Source organism: Phyllostomus hastatus, unplaced genomic scaffold (assembly GCF_019186645.2).
Source record: "Phyllostomus hastatus isolate PE091 unplaced genomic scaffold, TTU_PhHast_1.1 phas_contig_57, whole genome shotgun sequence".
Classification (NCBI taxonomy): Eukaryota; Metazoa; Chordata; class Mammalia; order Chiroptera; family Phyllostomidae; genus Phyllostomus; species Phyllostomus hastatus.
In genome coordinates, this window is record NW_025333912.1 from 3,210,086 (window position 1) to 3,232,035 (window position 21,950).

Sequence of the window (21,950 nt, forward strand, 5' to 3'; positions counted from 1 at the left end):
TATTTATCATTTGTTGCAAAAAGAAAATTAAATGTTATATTACTTTGATAATAACGCATATATATTATTCTTTATTTTACAAGGGGTTGCAATGATGACAGTACTTACTGTAACTGCAACATCCATTTATGAAATAATTGTTCATATTGTTGATTTAGTTGTTTGAGTTCAGCAGAAAAGGTAGGGGAAACCTTACTCAATAAATTACGCAAAGTTTGCTTTAAAAAAACAAAGGGAAGAGAGAGGGAAGAAAATTACTTTCAAGCCACATATATCAAATCAATCCAAACTAAAAATATTTCCTTACAGGTGGAGTTTGAAAAGGCCATTAGTTTGGTAATGAGTGCATCAACTAAATACCCATAATGTTTCAAATATGATTTAAATATTTGTTTTCTTAAAGTTTTTAACATTCTTTTTGGTTCAAACATGTGATAGCAGTGAAGAATTTGCTAAAATTTTTTCTGGAACCATTTATATAATTATAAATTTGAAATATAAGGCTTTAATTTCTAAAAAGATCATTACCATAAAGAGATAATTAAACCTGCTTCCCAGCTTTGACAACAAATCTAGGGTTTTAAAAACCTATGAATCTGAAACAATCTAAAAGCTTAAGGTAACAGTTCAACATTGATTCTCAGAAAACATTAAAGTTTCTTTATAATTTACCATTATTAGTAGTAAAATAAACTTTTATCACTGCTCCTGTTCCAAAAGCTATTCCTAACAAATTCTTTAACTTTGATAAGTGTCTCATAGCTTTTTAAACAATAATGTAAATAAATTGAGGAAGATATATTGCCCTGCATTCAAAACTTGGAAATTCATGCTAGTGAATCAGCTCATTTTTTGAAATAGAAACTCTGGCAAAAAGCCTTAAGTGCATGTTTACCCAGGCACTACCATGTTTTCAAGATTCTACCTTCTAAGTAAAACATTCTTTTAACACTGAAGACTAGAACTGTAATCAACATTCCAGGCACTCTGGCCTATACAGTTTTTATTTAACCATATACTTAAAGAGAAACAGGATATTTTAAGAAAAACTGTTAAGTAGTTAAAAAAATTTTCTCTCATTCCTTCTGAAATTTAGAGCCCTGAAAAATTTCCAGCTCTGGCTGGTGTGGTTCAGTGGATTGAGTGCCGGCCTGGGAACCAAAGGGTCATCGGTTTGATTCCCAGTTGGGGCACATGCCTGGGTTGCAAGCCAGGTCCCCATCAGCGGGCACATGAGAGGCAATCATACATTGAGTTTCTCTTCTTCTCTCTCTCCCTTCCTTCCCATCTCTCTAAAATAAATAAAATCTTTAAAAAATAAAATCATAATCCTTAAAATATTTTTTAAAATCTCCACTTATTATGGATTATCAGAGCTGACACTTGAGTGTGAATTCTGGAATGTTATCTCATCTGTGAACTTTCATTTCAAATTTTAGTATCTGTAGAGAATCACATTATTGGTCTCCAAACTTTCCCCCTCTCTATAACCATTCCCTTTGCCATGTGACTTTGCAGTCCCTCCCACTAAAGAAGTGGAGTCTAGTTCTCTGCTCTTTGACTTTGCATCTCACCCATGTGATTTGCTGTGGTCACCAGAATAAGGCAGAAGTGACACTGAGCCAGTTTCACACTGAAGCTTATGTTTTTCCACTTCTCTTACCTCTCTAACATTATCATGAAAAGAACATGCCTCAGCTAGCCTGCTAATCCAAGGAGGAAGATAAAAATATATGGAGCAAATGCTAGATTAGCCAACCCCCAGCTGACCCACCAGACATGAGAAATAAATGCTTACTGACACATGCTACCGAGATTGCACTGCTTAGCTATGTCCACAATAACTTAAAGACCTTCCCTTTCCTCGCTATTGGTAACAGGTGTTTCTTTCACCCTCCTAGAGGTCTTTCAGCCTCCAGGTCCCATGTAGCCCTCCTCTGACCCTAGACCTATTTATCCTTCTCCTATATTACTTATGTTGTACATAGGGTGGACAAAAGTAGGTTTATAGTTCTGAGTATGCAAAACAGCTTACTCTTGTATTATTATTAATTATTGTATTATTTATTATGAACAACTTTTGCCCACCCCTGTATAAAAATATATGCACTAAACAGATGTTAGTGCAGTCACTTCCTTGATACCATTTGGCTTCAGCTACTCCCTGATCTAAGTCTCCATACCAACAGGCCAGATGGCAAAACAAAACCAACTGCACAGCACCATGTCATCCAAGTCACAGAGACTTTTCTATAGATTGAAAACTCTTGTCAAATCTCTTTATACCTTAGAAAATTACACTACAATCTAGCTTGCAGAGAATAATAAATCTTAATACTCTTTGAGCCAATAATAATTTCTTTATTCTTAGATTATCAACACCACTTTGAAAGATTTTTTCTCTGTTGAAGAGGTATCAGTCAAAACCTCAACAATTGTCACAATATGGTATTTCCAATAAAATGAGAAAATGGAACCATTAGTATATAGTAACTTGTCACATTACTGCATTGAGCATGGTTTCCATAATAGCAAGAAGCAAAATACCTTCTTGCTTTTTGCTAGGTTTGTAACTGAGAGTCAGATCACTTATTTTATGATTAGTGTGAGGTTCAATAAATATGTGGGTTAAATGAATAACAGGGATTAATGGTACATGGATATCAAATAAACTATGACCCTAATGATTATTATAGATCCTGAAGAAATAATAAAGGGGAAAAAGTATATAATTATAGTATGCCAAATAGATTTCTAATCCAGTGAGTCATTCAGTATTAATATAATAAAATATGCAAGTTATGTCACATTAATTTGTGTTTCATTTGATCAGGACAATAATTCTGCTTATGTGCACTTACTCTTTAAATTTGGTACTTATATAGTATAATTTTCAGCTTACAATAAGAAAAATTGAAGAAGTAACATTCCTTGCAACCTACCTGATCCAGTTTAGTTCTCTTTAGTTTCTGTAGTGTTCTATCAGAGGTTAAAACTTTGGAACTGCTGTGCGCTTCAAAATATTCTTCTAAGTCAGTCTGAAAATACAAAGTCAGTTCTTAGTTTCAGATATTTCTTTCATATCAAAACTAGACAGTAGTATTAGTGGAAAATATGTGTAATGCTTCTTTTGGGGTCAGTCACTACTTTCTATTTAAAGCAATAACAGATTTTGGACTAAGTGGATTTTATTGTAGTGAGAAAACTGAGTAACTCTTAAGATCATAAAAGTTAGAGAAATGACTAGATTGAATAGTCTATTCTCCAAAATAATCCCCAAGTCTCAACATATAATTTCCATTTAGACTTAAAACAGGGGGACTTTATGTATCAGAACCTTTATCTTGCCTCACAGTCTGAGCAAATCTTTTAATATTAGTACAGTTGAAGTACTGTGAAAATGAGGAGGATATCAACAGCAAGGTAAAAAAAAAAAGACTTGCTTACTATTAATCCAATAAAATGGCTTACACTTGTTCCACTGATGCAGGGCAGGGATAACCTCCACAGTAGTTCGGAAGGGATGAGAAGCCATTCAAGTAGCATGCTTCCCAGACTGCTCTGAATCTTTTCACAGAATGCCAGGATAATTAGCCTTTTCTCCAGTCATAGTGTCTAAGGTGTTCTTCCACACAACTCAGCATGAGTTGTATGGATCCATTGCCACATTATTTATGACTTGAATACATCAACGTTACAAAAATAAAACTACATAAGAAGGTATACACTGAGAAGTCTTGCCCCCAATTATCCAGTCAATGTATTTTTATATTAGAATCTCATTTTTACACACTGAATTGAAATATCACCTTCAGCATATATTATAGTATTATTACATAAACAGATGGCCAAGACAGAAAGTCCAGAAAATAACATATATGGGAATTAATGTGAGAGGCTGACAAAATATAGAAAAATGAAGAAAAACAATTATGCTGATTTCCCCATTTGGATCTCTTCTCTTAGGGTACCATATCTTTGAGATACTACACAATTTTTCTTGAAGGTTTAAGTCTCTCTCTTCACTTACTGTTTCATCTCTTTTCATTTTCTTAGAAGGTGTTTCTTTGCAAACAGGAGCTGAAACTCTATTCTGAGCTTGAATCTTTGAGCTCAACATAACTGTATTAGTGTCCTCTTCATCTTGTGCAACCCCTTCATCATCCTCCGAGTTGGAAGCAGAATATTCACTTTCACTCTCAGAATGAGACCTTGGGACTGTGGTGGGAAAAACAATTGGGAAAATTTGACAGTTTGACACAAGAGGCATTATGAGGTAATAAAAAGAACGTGGGCTTTGAAGTAAGGGCATTTGACTTCTGGTTTTATCATTCCTTGCTGACAATTTCACCAGAGCTAGTTACATAAGTTTTCAGAGCACTGGTTTCCTCAATTATCAAATGAGGCTAATAGTGCCTAATTTAATAGACTGTTGTGAAGATTACAGTAAAGTGTATGTAGAACTACTACCAATTCCTGGCACACAGAAACTGTCAATCATACCCAATACCTCTTTCCTTCTTCCTTGCTAGTAGAACTCCACTTTCGCAAAATGTGGCAATGTGTTCCACCCGAAGGGATAAATAATCATGGTCCTTTCCTTTGTCAGATACTTGCTTTCTCAGACTTCTTTGCAGCTAGGGTTGGCTATGTAACCCTTTGACCAATGAAACTTGAGAGGAAATTTGCTGCAAGCCTCTGAGAAAGACTCACCTTGCTTAAAGAAGGAAAGCCCCTCGTTTATATCAATAGCTTAAAACTAAGGAAGCCATTCTGCAATATGAAGTATCAAACCTAACAATGAAAAATGCTGGTGACAAAGCAAAAAGATAGGAAGAACTTGGGTCCTTCATGACACTGTTGAGTCACTACATGATGGAACTCTATATCCCTAGGCTTCTTATGATGTGAAATAATTAAATGTCTATGGTTTAAGCTGCCTACTGAAAATGTCATCTTAAGTGATACCACACCCAATACATGGTAGTTACCATTATAAGTACTACTGATACACAGGTATACTCTATTCCAGAATTGATACAATAACATTTTAAAATAAACTATAGAAGTCCCCTCTTCCCCCAAATAAAGCTAGTTTTACACTCATAAAGTCAGGAAAACAAGTTTTACATTCAACAAAGTATAAAACTATTATAAATAGTTTTCAAAAATATGAATAACTTTAACCAAATCAGTATATTTATTTTGAACAATAGATATATTTCATAATGTCCAGAGTCAGCATATAACAAATACAGATATTAAAAGAGGGGGATAAAGGCTTGACTCTGTGGGCATATACAGCTGAGCAGATTCAGATCTGCAAAGATTGCTGCTGCCCATGGTAGACACATGGGTTAGAAGTGGTAGGAGCTACCAGAAAATGTCTCTGCTTCATCTATAGCAGATCCACACCATACATGTAAGTATATGGATTCGGTGCTGATGACTGAGATAGAAGAGGAAATTCATCTTTTCTCTAAAAAGGATTCTTATGTGGGGTAAGGAGAAAACATAAGACCTGAGATATATTTGACACAAAATAATAACAATCACAGTTGCACATATCATCTTTTATTGCCTCAGATATCCAGTCACTTAGTACTGCCATTTTTATGTTGATTAAAAATACAATAGTAATAGTAGCTCTATGAAATCTATACTTTGAGAAGAAAGGGGTACAGCATGAATTTGACATTAGTTAATATTATTGTCAAGAAGTAAACCCCAAGGAGGAAGCTGACATCTTTCTGAAATATAAAGGTAAATAAATCATTTACCTCAAAGTTAAATATTTAAAAATCAAAAACCACCTTTAATTTTCCAGAAGGTAGGACCCATGTCTGTTTACTTGGCTGGGTAAAGCATTCCATACAACTATGACTATTTAACACTATTTCACTATAAAATTTCTAAATAAATTAACAGAAATACTTCCAAAACAAACTAAGTCTTGTTATTTTATTAGAGAAACATTTTAACTAAACTCAATACCCACTGACTATAGTGTGAAAGATACAATGCTAAGTGTTGGAGTAAAAAATATAAGATATAGTCCTTGCCCTTAAGGAATCTACAGTTTAATTGGGAATATGAACATATCTTGCCTTTCATGAAAATAGAAATCAGTAGTTATAAGATTAAAAGGTAATAATAGCTAACACCTGTTAAGCACATATCAAAGTCAAGCACTACACTAAGCACTTTGAACATCCTTTATTTCAAGTAATTTCAAAACAACTCTGGGGCTGGTACCATTATTCTATCTATTTTGCAAATTAAAAAACTGAGGAATAAAGAAGCGTCTAATAAATGACTGGCCAAAGATAAAAAGCAAGCAGTCTAAGACTAGAACCTGTATACTTAACCATCACTGCCCTTTTTTAGATGCCTCTTTTTATAAAAACTCAGTGTAAAAAGAAATACATACCTAGTAATCTTTTCCTTAGAACACGAGGTGCTGTTGACAGAAATTCACTTTTATCGCTGTCCTGTTTAAACATAAAAAAAGCAATATAGTTTGGTCAAAAAATAATGATGACATGGAAATTAATGATAGATCTGAATGAAAGAGGCTAGAAAAGAAGAAAAATATTTTGTTTTCAATAGGCCACATTAGAAATACTTCCCAGAACTAGAAGACAATGACAAACACACTGGTTGGGGAAAAAAAACCCAAAAATGATATAACAAACTCCAAAGGATTGCTAGAGTGATTCTGTAAATTGTATTCCAGACATCTGTAAAGTATATATGTACTTTTATTGTTACGTAAAGAAAAAACATAAGTATATTAGTGTTTTAAATCACTTTTCACCCACTAGATTAGCAGACTATTTTTAAAAATGTATTAATGTCCACTACTGATGAATACACAAGGAAATGGGCACTCCTGTGCATATGGCAATGGGCCTTTTAATATGGTGGAAATTTACTGGTGTTAAAGCATGACATTCTGTGAGGAAAAAAGCAGAGATTCATACTTTTTGCTTTTGTATTTTTAAATTTTTAAGCACTTTACAAAAGTATAAAGTATTTTTTTTCAGAGAATTTAACATTTTAACACCATTACAATACTAACCCATTCAAATGCCCACTGTTGTTTACATGTTAATTTTTAATGGTACTGATAAAAAGATAAAGTACCTTTGTTTTGGGTCAAGATAAAAATATGACAAAAAATGTAAGTCTTCTAGTGTCACAGGTTCAATTCCCAGTCAGGGTACATGCCTGGGTTGCAGGCCATGACCCCCAGCAACGGCACATTGATGTTTCTCTCTCTCTCTCCCTCCCTTCCCTCTCTAAAAATAAATAAAATCTTAAAAAAAAAATTTAAGTCTTCTGTTTTGTGATAGGTTGTTGGTGCTAGTTACAAATGTTAATAAATTTTTATTTGGGATATCAATAATGTACTATAGCCCTGGCCGAGTAGCTCAGTTGCTTAGAGCATTGTCCCAATACGCCAAGGTTGCAGGCTCAATCCCCGGTCAGGGCACATACAAGAATCAAGCATAAATAAGGTTATAACAGGTTAAGGAATGTATAAATAAGGTTAGGAACAAATCAATGTTTCTCTCTTTCCCCCTTTCTCTAAAAAATCCATAAATAAACATTAATAATAATAATAATAATAGTAGTACTACAGTAAGTGAGTTTGTTCCAATGGATTTATGAAGTATAGTACATTTCAACTTTTTTTGATCTATACCCTCACTGTGAAGGCATCATCCTGCAAACTGAAAGGTCCCTGGTTTGATTTACAGTCAGGGCACATGCCTGGGTTTCAGGCCAGGTCCCCCGGTTGGGGGCATGCGAGAAGCGGCTGATTGATGTTTCTCTCCCTTTCTCTCCCTCCCTTCCTCTCTCCCTAAAAATAAATAGATAAAATCTTAAAAAAAAAAAAAAAACCTTTGTGATCTACATCCTCAAAAAAAAATTTTTTTGCTATGTTGATCCGGTACATATGTGTATATTTAACTAAGATAATTATAATACTTACAAAATAGAAAATTTCTGTTATTCTATTTCATTTTTTAAACTGCACATCATGTCCTACTAAATTAATTTTAAGATCAAGAGTTGAGGCAGTCTCCATCCACATACTTTAATTATCAAGTCTGAGAATACCTGCGTCAAAATAACTGTTTCCTAACAGTTTGTTCATTTGGGCAACCTGTTCTCCCATCAGGACAACAGATTACTCACCAGGGTAAAGACTTTGTCTGTCAAAGAGTAGTTTACTTCTCAAGACCTAGTTCAAGACTTCCTCCTCCCTGTGTCCACCAATCCTCAAATATCATGTCATGAATTTTGTCTGATATAGATCAGTCCCCCATTTTGATAGATGTGTCTTAAGCCCCCTGAGTCCAGGTCTCCTCAAGACTTACACATATTTGCCCCTGAACTCCCCCATCTAAGACACTGCCCTAAGACTCTGTCATAGTGATGTTGTCTCTTACTGTGGTAGGTGTAATATTTTATTAACAGGTTTTCTGATGGTCGCTTGGAGAATTGACATGATCCACTAATGTGTTAATGATCCACAACTTAAAAAAATAATTTGCTAATATATCTAAATTATTGGTTGGATTATGGAAATGAGTTTTATTCTTTTGTAGTGATAATATACACAAGATATAGTGCAGGAAAGATGCATTTTTAAAGACAAAGGAGACTGTGGCATGTCTAATTACACACCTGGATTGCCTAACTAAGCAGGACATTCCTGCACAGGCCATAACCATGGCCCTGAATATTCACTCATAATCTCTTTTTTTTTTTTCCAATTTTCACCCAAGGCATATGCTTATTGATTTTTAGAAGGAGGGAAAGGCAGCGAGAAAGAGGGAGAGAAACATCAATTGGTTTCATCTCATTAGTGCCCCTAACGAGGACCCAACTTGCAACCTAGGCATATATCCTGACTGGAATCAAACCTGAGACCTTCCAGTTTACAGGCCAATGCTCCAACTAAGTTAGCCATACCAGCCAGGGCTGAATATCCACGTTCTTATAAAAGGTGTGAATTTAGCCTGTACACAAGTCCAGGCACGTCTAAATCTATAGCCTCCCAGACCTGACACACTAGCCACTCACATACTCATCATCATGGATTTGTCCTTGCCCATCTGGGCTTGCCCATATTCAGGTGGGGCCACTGGGCAAGGCATAATGAAAAAAATAAAACCACAAAAACACAGAGGAGAAAATAAAAATTGTCAATTCCTTTAATCTACTCTAGTATGAATTTACCAAAGCCAACTTAATTTTCAAACGTAAATTCTAAAAGGGTAGACTAATAGACTTAATGGACCTTGGGACCAATCCCAAGAAACAACAGAATATTTTATATAAAAGCAAGCAAAACAAAACAAAACCATGAAACTTCCAGGGCAGGTCTACTAAGCTGTAAATATCCAGGGATAGTTCTGACACAAAAGAGGCACGACAGTGGGGTCCTAAAGACCTGGCTTCATTTCCCAGCTATTGTCCCTCCTAGCTAGGTGAACCTAGACGAGTCACTCCACCTCTCTGAACCTCAGATTCTTCATTTGTAAGTTAGGTATTTAATTGGCAAATACCTGTAAACTATAAAGCACTATATAAATTAAAAGATGAAATAGATATTTGTCATCATGTCTTACTTTATAACACTAAAGTTTTTGCTTGTTTATTTTAGTCAATTGCTTACCTTCGACTGAACTTCATCTGAAGTTGAATGCCCTAAAGAATGAAACGAAAAGCCATTACTTACTATGAATACTTCACTTTTCGTCACAGTTTAGTTTTATTACGAGCAAAGCTGCAGTTTCTACTCAGAAGCCACCACATATTATTGAATTCTCAATTAACTGCATCTCCACTGCAGGCTGAATTGTCACTATTAATTACACATTTTACTCCCATTAGTGACAGCAATGTCCTGCATTCCTGTAGCATTCATTAAAAAAAAAAAAGAGCCCTTTTCTTTATTTAAAAGCTCATGTTCGACCTAGTTAGAATGGGTCACTCGAAAACAAATGCTCCACAATTCTCCACAAACTGTTAAGACTTTTAAACCCCCAAAGCATTATATCAAATATTACTTGCCAAAGCAGATCTTCCATGAACATGTGGCTACCTCAAGCAAATGACAACAGGAATTTAAGCCTCTTTCTAGTTGGCCCTATCAATCTGCACAACTATAACCAGCACAAATATTTATTGACAGCTAAATATTGGTATACTAAGGCACACAGTTTCAGGTATTAACTGCATTTTGTTGAATGAATTTGCAGAATAGAAAATAAAAGATAGAAAAATGTACTTATGACAAGGAAAGAAAAGTCACATACTATTGTATAACCTGAAGCAATAATGAAAACCCTCTTCAAAGAACTGAGGTAAAATCTTACCCTTGCTACACTGAGGAATGTTTATCATAATTTCAGGATCATTCTTCAAATTCAATGACACATTTTTTCTTGGTGTTTTTGCTAGTTCTGAAGCTGTAAACAGAAGAAATATATAAAATACCTCTTAATGGACAATAATAGATGAAGAAGAAAAGCAGCCTTATTTCACTTACATAAATTCTTAAAAAAAAAACAAAACCAAAAACCTGCCTGCTACTATTATGTCTCTCATTTTTTTTAAAAAAATGGGAGAAAATATAGTTGAATTTGCGTAAATTAAACCACTTACTGACTCAAACTCTTTCTAACCTATTTTAAACAGTTTTATCCTCCAATCTTGAAACTGACCCAAGATACTCATGAGAGTCCCCACAAAAGCACTGGCTTCTTCTCTGTTTCTTAACCTCCTTGGTTCTCTATATCATTCACTAGAGCTTTTTAAATGTTTCTTTGACATTACTGTTCTATTTCGGTTCAGTAACATTATCCTGGTCCCCTGGCTCCTGTTGGTAGTTATTCCATCTCTTTCACTGCCCTCGCCCTCCCCAACCATCTACCTGTAGGTATGCCTAGACTCAGGCCTTGGCCTTCTCGTTACACTTGAACAATACATTGATACCATTTTTAGACAAAAGGCTGCCAATCCACAGGATTGAAAAAAACTTCACGTCAACAAAAAGACCTGAAGTACAAAGCATCTTAGCTGGGATCATTTTGGTTTTATATTAAAACATGAAAATTATCTTTCCATGACTATTTTTCTTTCAGGCATGATGATGGAAATGCACACAACAACATTTAAGTTTCCTGCAGCACCCACGGTATGACACATATCATTTCGGTTCTGTGCATGTTGATGATCTACTTGGAGAACTTCTACTTGATTACTTCTCTGGGGTTCCACTCTTTTCACTATTAGTTCTCCTCTTTCTCCAACATTCTTTGTCCTGCTTCATTGTCCTATTGCTTCTTTTTGGTCTTGGTGTCTATCTGATCCTCCCTCTAATAATTACATTAGTATTTCTTCTCTGGTTTCTCAGATATCCTACACAGAATTCAGTCATTTCTAGAGATCAAAAAACTTTTATTTTCTTAATGTAGTTAAGAAATATCAATTAGTATAAATTATTGCATACACAATATTATTCAAAATTAATGATTGTATTTGATATTATACTTTTCAGAAAAACTGAATTTTTTTTTTTGCAATTGACTGAATCATATTGTTTTCAGAAACGGGTCTTATAATTACTTCTTATATGTTCCTATTCGGTGTCGACACTTAACAAGAGTGCTTTTCATTTGACCTTGAACAGTTACATGATCATTGACTAGAATGATTGCTTAAAAATATACCAGTTAAGAAATATATGTTGCCCTGGCTGGGTAGCTCAGTTGGTTGGAGCATAGTCTCGTACACCAAAAGGTTGTGGGTTTGACCCCCAGCCGGGGCATGTACAGGAGGCAACCCACCGTGTTTCTCTCTGATCTGACATTGATGTTTCTTTCCCTCTCTTTCTCCCTCACTCTTTCCTCTCTAAAAATAAATAAATTAAATATGTTTAAAAAAGAAATATATGTTGGTGCTTTATAATTATAGGTTATAAGCCTTCTTACCAGGTAGTAATTATTATTCTATTGCTCCTGACCTTTTAGTATTCCCAAACCTTCAAATACTTATAGACCACTTTAATTTTCAAAGTACTTTCCACATGTTATTTTCTTTCCTCAAAGCTTTTAAAAGTGATAACCCCTCATACCACAGGATCCAAATATAGTGCTATCTGAATTTTTTCAAAGAATTACTAGTTTAATTTTAATGTTATATGTAATTTATTATAGTCTAACTCTCTGAAAATCAGTAATTCATGTGTAGTTGGTATAAGTAGTAACTTGAGTAAGAAAATGTTAGAACAGCCCATTCCCAACAATTTATATAAATAGTTTTCTATATATAGTATAAAATTCTTGTGCAATAATTTCAGAACATACCTTTGTGACTTAAGTCACTCATTTACTTAACAAAAACTTGTTAAGAACCTATATAAGATACTGTGGGCAGAAAAGGAAAACAGGGTTCCTACTATGAGAAACTTCTAACCTAGCTGAAAACAGAAGACATCTGAGCATGGAGAAACAAAAACTACTGACTTTAAGTACGCTTGATAATATATGAAATGACATCCTTCATCATTCTAGGGAATGTAATTGGGAATGTGGTTAAAGATACCTTCTTTAGGTGAATAACAATCACAGAAATCAGAAAATTAACATACCTAATTTAGCCATCTTTTCAGGGTGCTTTCTACTCTGAAAAGAATAAACTTTATTCCCACTGACGGTAGTAGAGCCATTTTTCAAAGATTCTGAAAGAGAAAATACAATATGCATTTAGAAAAAACAGAATTAACCGGAAAAAAATCAATACATATTTATACATAAAGTATTTTTAAATACACAACAGACTATGATACTGTTTATATAAATTTTAAAAAACAAAAAATTTATTCACAGATACACAAAAATATATACATATATAAAATTTGTTTTTAAAAGCCCACTACAAAAACCCTCCACACTAGAGGGCTATGTATTCAATTCATGATAGTAGCTGCCCCTGTGGAGGAAGCACAGAAATGACTTTATTAGTTATATTTCCTTCCTGAAGCAAAGATGCAAAGAACAATTGCTAATTGAGGTTGAATTTAGGCACAGTTGGTACATGGTAAAAGCTCTTACTCTCAAGACCCTGAGTTATTTCATTTCTCAATCTTCCTTTTTAGTCCCAGCTGCTACCTACAACGTACTGGACACTCACGGCTAGTAGCCTGCTCTTTAGCACAGCAGTTCTCAAAGTGTGGTCTGAAAGGTCTCTGAGGTGTCCTTCAGGCCAAAACTCTCTCTTAATAACACAAACATAATTTGACTTTCTGACTCTCAGTCAAGGGTGTATAGTGAGGTATTCCAGAGACTACAAGGTGTATGATGACATCACCACCCTGTTGGCTACTGGAATGTGAAGAAGCAGATAGGAAAATCCAGCTGTCTTCTACTAAGACATTGAAGAGATTTGCAAAAATGTAAAACAATGCCCTCTGCACTAATTTCTTTTGGAAATAAATTATTTTTATGATTTCCTGATTCTGACATTTTGATTGACTGACCAACTAACAATGGTTCTAATCACACTGGACAAGAGGGCTTTACATTATATGTATTTATGTACATACAAAACTTGAGTGCCAGCTCTGAACCCAAAGGTTGCTGGGTCAATTCCCAGTCAGGGCACAGGCCTGGATTGTGGTCCCCATTTGGGGGTGTGCGAGAGGCAACCAGTCAATGTACCATATTTTGCCATGTATAATGTGCTCTTGTGTATAATGCACACCTGCTTTTTTTGCCCAAACTTTCAAGAAAACAAACTTTCATTTTAATTTTTTAATTAAATTATTTATGTATTTATATTTAGATACTTGTTTTTTATGTTATAAAGGAATTTTAGCATTTATTGTTGAACATATTTTATGTAACAAATAATTACAAAACATAAGAATAGATATAAGGTATTTCTTAGGTACTACCCATGTATAACATGCATCCTTATTTTTCCCTCAAAAATGTGGGCAATAGAGTGTGCATTACACATGAAAAAATACAGTATTGCACATTGATGTTTCTCTCCCTCTCTTTCTTCCTTCCTTCTCTTCTAAAAGTAAATAAAATATTTTAAAAAACTATATATGGATAATAACTATATGTTTTTAAAAATAAGTAAAATCAATCAAAATTTTTTTAAAAGCTCACTTTTTTTCTGTTTATAATAAAAGACAAGACAGAAGCTTTATTGCTCAGTATCTGAAGTAAGGTTAAAGAAGACTATGATAGATGTCACCATTCCTTCCCTGGAAAAAATAATAAAAGAAAAGTTTCCTTGCCCTGACTGGTATGACTTAGTGAGTTGGGTGACGTTCCTGCAAACCAAAAGGTCCCAGTTTAATTCCTGGTCAGGGCACATGCCTATGCTGGGGCCAGATCCTGGGTTAGTGGTACATGTAAAGTAACTGATGGATGTTTCTTTCACACATTGATGTTTCTCTCTCTCTCTATCCCACACTTCCCCCTTTCTCTAAAATTAAATAAATAAATAGAATCTTTAAAAAGAAAGAAAGAAAACTCTCCTTCTTATAGCTTATCTGAAACACCACTCTCCACCCCTATACACATTTTGGCAAACAAGAAAAAACAGGAAGAGTCATGTCTATAAGATTTAACTATAAGTTATGGGCTCCTCTGCTGTACATGCCCATAGCCAAATGAACAGCTCCGTTTCCTGGACTGAGAGACTGTTGATACAAGCTTATATGTGTACATGCATGTACATATAGATAGAAGATACACACCAAAGAGAAGATATACAGCAAATTGTTAAACAATTCCAAGTTTTCTAAAGCATGAATTTTCAACAGGAATAATATTACTTCTGATGGAATGAAAACTGGCTCTAGGTGCAAGGAGAAGTATGAAAAACATCTTAGATATTATAATAGTCTGTGGCCCTCCAGAGGTCATAGCACATAGAGATATACAGCACATATGTAGTATTAAAATTTCATGGATGGGGGTGATTAGGAGAAAACACTTAAAAGCATTCTCTGGAGAATGACATTTTTTCTTTAAAAAAAGAGGTTGAGAAACAATGGTCTAAAGCAAAATTTCCCTACCAGTCTGCAGAAATTAAAGGTATGGGTTATAGGTGAGCTGAGTATTGCTCTGATTAGGCTTTGAGGATGTCTATAGGTTGGGTGGGAATAAGGGTCAGAAGCCATAGGGCATTTGTCCCTGGTCTGGGCCATTCTCCATTTGTTCTAGTATGTTTCCAAATATTATTTGCTATTGGTGCTATTAGGTGAAAAAGGTTGGAAGCACTGAGTTTCTACTACAGATGATAAAAAACAATTTTTAAGAAAATACTTCTAAAAATACTGCTTTCGATCTATTCCTAGATCTAGCATAGTAGGTAGTCAAGAATCTTAAGTTGTACTTACAACATGCCTTAACAATGTCAGCTCTCCTTTGGGAACACTTTTCAGAGAATCCAACCTGCCCATTAAGCCTATTAAGGGACAGTGGTCACTTTCTGTATCGTGTCATTTAACACTTGTAACAAAAGCAAAAGCAATGACTTAAGATGTAACAAAAGTCAGGAGTAGTCATAATGGCTATTTATAAGCCAAATACAAGAGAGTAAAAAATACGTACATGAGGGAAACAGAGGCCACAGAGAGAACAGAACAGATACACAGACATGAGGGAGACTAGGAGACCCATGAAAAAGCAAAGTCTCAGTTTTTAATTGGTACCAGTTCCGATGCTCCTAGAGCCCAACAATACTGATTTTGTTCCTTGACCTCCCCTATTTTTTTAAGCCAACTTCAGTAGACTTGTGCTCCTTGCACCCTATTATAAATCTGTGCTCCTTAAGCCCTAATTAAATATAATTCAAGCCTGCCCTGGACAGGTGACTCAGTTGGTTTGAACATTGTTCCATGCACCTAAAGGCTGTGGTTCCATGTTCAGTCAGGCCACATACCTAGGTTGCAAGTTTGATCCCCAGTCAGGGCACATGTGGGAAGCAACTGATCGATGTTTTTCTTTCACATCGATGTTTTTCAAGCCTAAAGAATTGTAAGTATAATCTGTCAGGAATTTGGCATGGGTAGGTTAAAATGACATTATTTCTTGGAATGTTCTTCTCTTTCTGTAAAGAAGATCATGGTAATAGTGAAGTGACTGGCTTTATGAAGTTATTTCATATTGGCTAAAAGTAAAAATATCTTAAAAAATAACTTTGGAGTCTCTAGTCTATACAATCTGTCTTTCTAAAAGTGATTAAGAGGACTGGTTGTCTGTAGAGAACAAACCTGTAGTAGAAACTCAGTACTTCCAAACTTTTCAATTGTAGAGAATAAAACCTGAAGCAATGCTGCTTTTCTAATGAGAAATTATTGGATAGCACACCACATGAAAACAGTTCTGGAGATGGATGGTGGTAATGGTAGCACAACAATATTTAATACAAGTGAACAAACTCAACTGTACTCTTAAAGATGGTAAAATTTTTATGTATATTTACAGTAAAAGAAAAACTGGAAAAAATAATACAGCACACCATTGCCTAAGTTAACAGACTACTTTTATGTATCCTGCAAAGCAATTCTAACTATTTATAAATATACAGTCCCTCACCCTCCTCAAGTACCTTGAACATCTCGTCCTAAAACTGCCACATAGTTCTTATCTTTAAAGCCTTCTTGGCCATCTTCCTCCAAATCATATTCTGGCTTCTTTATTATTTTTTTTGTATTGACCAAAAGTTGAGGTCGCTCCTTTTTTAATTTAACTCCTGTAAGAACATCAAAAAAATCAGAACATGAAAGGTATAAATTCTTTCTAAACATTACATTTAAATAAGTAAATGAATTACACTACTTACATTGTTATTACCAAAAAGATAGAACAAAATTCAGTGTACTCTCTTTGATTAAAGTACACATCCAAGCTTCCACAGCTTATATAAGTTAAAAAAATAGAAAAACCTTGAAAGTATGTATTTTGAGGGGTCAAAATAACTACATTTCTATCACAATGGGTAGTTATTTACCAACACTATTGAGCATTTCATATTGGAAAAGGCTTATTTTTAATTTTCAATAAAGTTTGAAAGGAATGAACAAAAAATTAGTTTTTATTTAGAGTCTTACTACATCAACTACTTTGCTATATTTTCAAAAAAGGTTAAGATATTTTAAAAAGTGAAATAATCCAGCACTGACTTTTGTGGTTCAGTTGATTGGTTGTCATCACATAGGCTAAAGGTCACCAGTTCAATTCCTGGTCAGGACACATCCCTGGGTTGCAGGTTTGGTCCCCGATTGGAACATGTATGAGAGGCAACCAATCAATGTTTCCCTCTTTCTTCTCCCTCCTTTCCCTAAAAACAAATAAAGTCTTTTTAAAAAATCCATAACCATTATAAAGATTGTATGAACACTTACTACCTTCTTCTCTATCAAGAATATGATGAAGAACATCATCATCTCCCACGAACCGAACCTCCAGCATCTTGTCTTCCTTTAAGTTCAATTTATTCATCCTTGCTAACCTAAACAAAAGGAATAAAGCACTCAAAAGTGATGAAAAATTCCTATCAACAGCCAAATAAATTAAACATACACACAATGAATACATGTATATGTATAACATTTTAAAAAGTCTTCTTGAAGAAAAAAAGTTTTCTTAATTATAAAGACTACATTATGCATTATTGTATTGACGTAATGTTTTTGATAAAAAGAGGAAGGAGTGTTTCAGATTAGAAAAAAGCCAAATCCAATCAAGGCGACTAAAATTCCCTATGGTACTGACAAGAAAATAATTCTGCCTATACAGAAAGCTCTAACCAATCTACAGAACAACATTACCAGAAAGGGAATGGTTAATACATGAGAATTTAGAAAAGGTACAACCAAACAAAGAATATGGTTTGGTGGATTTTAATTTCTGCTCACTAGAAAGATATAGTCCATCTGGAGAAGTCTGTGTACTTCACTGGTATACCAAGCCTAGATCAAATAATCCTCAAGTACCTCCCTTTAGTATTACTGCATGCTCACCAAACAACTTTAAAAATATGAATATGGCTTTCTTGGTATCTTGGCAATTAAATAGTAAGCATAAATCTTTTCAATACTTTATAGTCAGTTCTTCACTAAACAAGCATGAGTTTGGCAGGCAAAAGATTAATCAGCTCTAGCCACTCTGACAAAATTTAGCTTCATAACTTATAATACAAATAGCCTGAAATTAATGATGATTCTAACTAGCTGCCAGCTAGTCATTTTACCCCCAAAGATGATTTCTCTTATTAATCCTATTTTTGCCTTTTCTCCTGACAAGAGGAACTACTAACTGTGCCCCTCATGAGTCAGCTATCTGCATGCAGATAACTTACTTAATGTTGTAACTAGCACTTAAAATGACTTGTCTTAGTTTTCATTTACCTTTAAAGGCACTGCATATTCTGCAGTTCAAAAATTCGGGTAGAGCCACCTGTAATTGAAAAAAGAACTCAGCATCAGCTAATAGGAAAACCAAAGCAACCAAAGGTCATGAGTTTTAACAAACAAAATGAATCGATAAATTGATTCTTACAAAGCTGAAGTTGTTATGGTAGTTATTATTTACAGTAAAGGGTAAAATAACCAGTACCATTTTAGCCAGGAAACTTTAGAAACTGAGATCTGGATTGGGGAGAGAATAGAGGGAGGAAGCCAAAATATGAGTACTTACTATATGCTAGACATAGTTCTGAATATTCTATATGTATTCTCATTTAATCTTCACAATGATTCTATTTGTATATAATGACAATACTTCATTTATAATTAACATGACCATTGCCAGTAAAATATATCCTTTTGGGTTATCTTTGTAGTCACAATAGTGCTTATTTATGGGAATACAGGTATATAGAGAAAAGGGATACTACATCTACATGACATTTGTATAAAATAAAGTCTTTTTGAGGGGCTATTTGTCAGGTTCTGTTTCAGGCATTTTTATGTATACCAGATCATTAAATCCTCAGATTCACTGAGGTAAAATATATATAATTTCCCCTATTTATAGATAAGTAAACTGAGTTAAATATTAAATTATTCAAATTCACACAATTAGAAAGTGTATTAGGGCTAAAACTCAAGTTTGCCTAATTACAAACTCTCCAATTATTCAGTTCAACCATGCACTTCTGCCATTAAATAAAATCTGTTATCCTAAATGCCTGTTTTGACATCTGAAAACTATTCACAATATGTTTAATCACTTTCCCATAGGACAGTACAAATATCCAAAGACATCTAGAGCTCCTTTAGGTTTCCAGTTCATTATGTCAAACATCACTAGTTCTACCAAGCATACTTTTAAAAGCATGGTCAGATTCAGCATAGTGTACATTATTTAAAACTGTATACTGCTGTGTTCTATAAAGGATTTGAAGCAGTGATAATAAGCAAATGCAATAAAATAATGATAAACTATAATACTAATAGGGAGTTCTGGATCAGGGAAAAGATAAAGCAAAGCAGAAAATAAAATCATACAAAGAATTTTGGCTTTTTGTCTATTTCAATGCTTCCCATTAACTCTTGTATTATATCTGTCATTTTCATCAGTGGCAAACTGTTATGTTGTAAAACAGAATATATTTATTAGTAAAAATTAGAAAAAAAAGAATTTTAGCTTTAAGCTTCCTAGCATTTTCAAAGTGAAAATGGAGGAAAGTCAATTTCCAGTACATTAATTCTCATTAGCAAAAGTTTAGTAGTTCCATCAGGAGGGAAAAAAAGATTTTCAAGTAAAATTTAAAAACAAATATTCCAGACAATGAATATTTTCCTAGGCAATTTCCCTATGACATTTTACTTAAGAATTGTCTGGACAGAGGTAGCCTAACTTGGTCTTATTTCCTTTTCTAGTTTTTTGTTTGTTTTCTTAAGAGAGACGTCAATAGGCTGCCTCTCCTAGGCTCCTAGATGTCAGGAGCAGAGACCTCCAGTACGGGCGGGGGGCGGGGGCGGGGGCTCCCCCCAGGACAAAACCGAATGTGCCCTGACTGGAAGCCAACCCACAACCTTCTGATTTACAGGATGACTCCCCAACCTAGAGAGCCACAAGGACCAGGGCCCCTTTCTAGATTTTTAAATTATCTATTATATAGGATCGAATCATCAAAATGAAGAAATTTCTACAAAGACTTTGAAAGAAACCTTTCCTTGCTTTTTCTTCAAGAATTTCTGAAAACAAAACAAAACAAAACAAAAAAACTCTCTACCCAACAAATCACAATAAAAGGCACTGTCTTAAGCACTTACTTTTTTTTAAGTGGACTCCTTTCAAGGAGTTAACAAGGTAATATAGCAGCACCAAGTGAGTGTTAAAACAGCAACACTCGCCCCTGAAAGCAAATAAAGCATTGGCTGCAAATTTAAAAAACACAATCCTTTTATAAAAGGGGGTATAGGTTAGTACCTAAGCACCAATTTTAATGTCAGATAAACTTTGGTTCTGATGTTAACTCCACACTAATAACTGTGTGACTGCGGCTTTGCAGAAAGTTGTGATTATGAAATGAGACCATGTGCTTGGCACATGAAAATGCTAATTAAATGTTCCGTATTATGGGTATTTTTACTTTTAACTTCGACTTAACCATGCAGCTCTCTTGTAGTTCTCTACATCCCATCTGACAGAAAAAGGGCTGAATAAACACTGAATAAAAGTGGTCCATGACACAAAGCTGTAGGGCCACGCTCTTTCTTCACATTGTAATTTAACTAGGGAAAGCCGTGATGGTTCCATTAGGATTTCAGTTGTAAAATGACAAGTGATCCATCAACATCCTTTTAGTTTAAAAAGCTCTAGCAAAAGAGCCCGACTTATTGACACTTTACAACCAAGCGTTGTCCCCAGCGACTGCTCAATTAAGGTTCCTGCGGGGCTTCCAGGTTGGGATGACATCAAAGGGTTTCGCTCCAGTGGTAGTTCTGGGACGAAATCGCTTCCTCCGCAGCGCTCGTCGTACCTGCTTCTCCCCCAGGGCACTTTTTACTTCCCTGGGCCCCGTTTCAGATATTCGCAGTTCTCTCTTTGCAATCACAAGATTCCTTACGTCGGGAAGCAGGCATGTTGTTAACAGGCATCCTTTGCACAGAAGGCCTACCACTGATGGACAGACCGACCAAAGTTGTCTTTCTAAAGGGAGCCTGTCACCCAAAGTATTTACGGACTTCAGTCTGGGCCTCGCACCATTGACCACTAGTTGTCTGCGCTCCACCCGCCAGGGATCCTCGGGACCACAGGGCTAGGGGGGGACAGCCCAGGGAAGGAAAAGGGGAGACACAGCGACCCTTCCCCGAGTGCCAAGGGGAAGCCCGGGACACGGTCACCCCTGCTCGATCGCTGGGCTGGACGCACCTCACCTCACAGGCTGGAGATAAGCAGGAAAGGGAGGCAAGCTGCACGCGCGCCACTCCGCGCACAGCTAGGTGCCCCCCAGGCGCGGCTCCTGCTGCCTCCTGCCTGCCCGATGCTACCCTGCTGAGTGGTCGCGGAGGGAAGGCGGCTTCGGCCCGATGGGGAAGGCCAAAATCTCGCAAGAGGTGCAGAACCCAGGTCTCAGGGTTGCACGGAAACACACTGCAGCGCGGCTAGCGGGGGATGGGACGCCTGCTGGTACACACCGAATCTCCCGCCCTGCTCAGTGGGCGGAGCCCCGGAAAACCAATAGGAAGCGGCGTAGGCCGAGAGCGAAGGCTCTGCTGGCCACCCGGCGCAGGCCTGCGGGCCGCCCTGCCCGCCAAGAAACCTGAGGAAAGCTAATCCTGAGACGCTAGATTTGGGGCCTTTCCTCTTTCCGTTTCCGGGGAAGGAAGAAGGAAGTGTTGGTTAGATCCCAGGAAGATTGCGGAGGTATAGTACGCTGAGCGGTTTCTCTGT

At 35.7% G+C, this 21,950-nt stretch overlaps 1 protein-coding gene across 7 annotated transcripts in view; it reads right to left on the reverse strand.

The window, feature by feature from the left end:
• ORC2 (origin recognition complex subunit 2) overlaps nucleotides 1-21,681 on the reverse strand; it is a 39,785-nt gene extending 18,104 nt beyond the window's left edge. For 2 of the 7 annotated variants that reach the window (XM_045847674.1, XM_045847668.1), the window contains exons 1-11: nucleotides 21,434-21,681; nucleotides 18,455-18,503; nucleotides 17,450-17,556; nucleotides 16,654-16,797; nucleotides 12,671-12,760; nucleotides 10,395-10,487; nucleotides 9,692-9,723; nucleotides 6,431-6,491; nucleotides 4,031-4,218; nucleotides 2,943-3,038; nucleotides 109-218 (exon numbers count right to left, since the gene is read on the reverse strand). In XM_045847674.1, the coding sequence (XP_045703630.1) occupies nucleotides 109-218; nucleotides 2,943-3,038; nucleotides 4,031-4,218; nucleotides 6,431-6,491; nucleotides 9,692-9,723; nucleotides 10,395-10,487; nucleotides 12,671-12,760; nucleotides 16,654-16,797; nucleotides 17,450-17,546 (911 nt within the window). In that variant the 5' untranslated portion in view covers nucleotides 17,547-17,556; nucleotides 18,455-18,503; nucleotides 21,434-21,681. Of the gene's footprint in view, nucleotides 1-108; nucleotides 219-2,942; nucleotides 3,039-4,030; nucleotides 4,219-6,430; nucleotides 6,492-9,691; nucleotides 9,724-10,394; nucleotides 10,488-12,670; nucleotides 12,761-16,653; nucleotides 16,798-17,227; nucleotides 17,288-17,449; nucleotides 17,557-18,454; nucleotides 18,504-20,326; nucleotides 20,410-21,428 lie in introns of those variants that run through there. The other 5 variants (XM_045847669.1, XM_045847671.1, XM_045847672.1 and 2 more) reach the window with 5 other exon arrangements.
• Nucleotides 21,682-21,950: the final 269 nt, after the last annotated feature.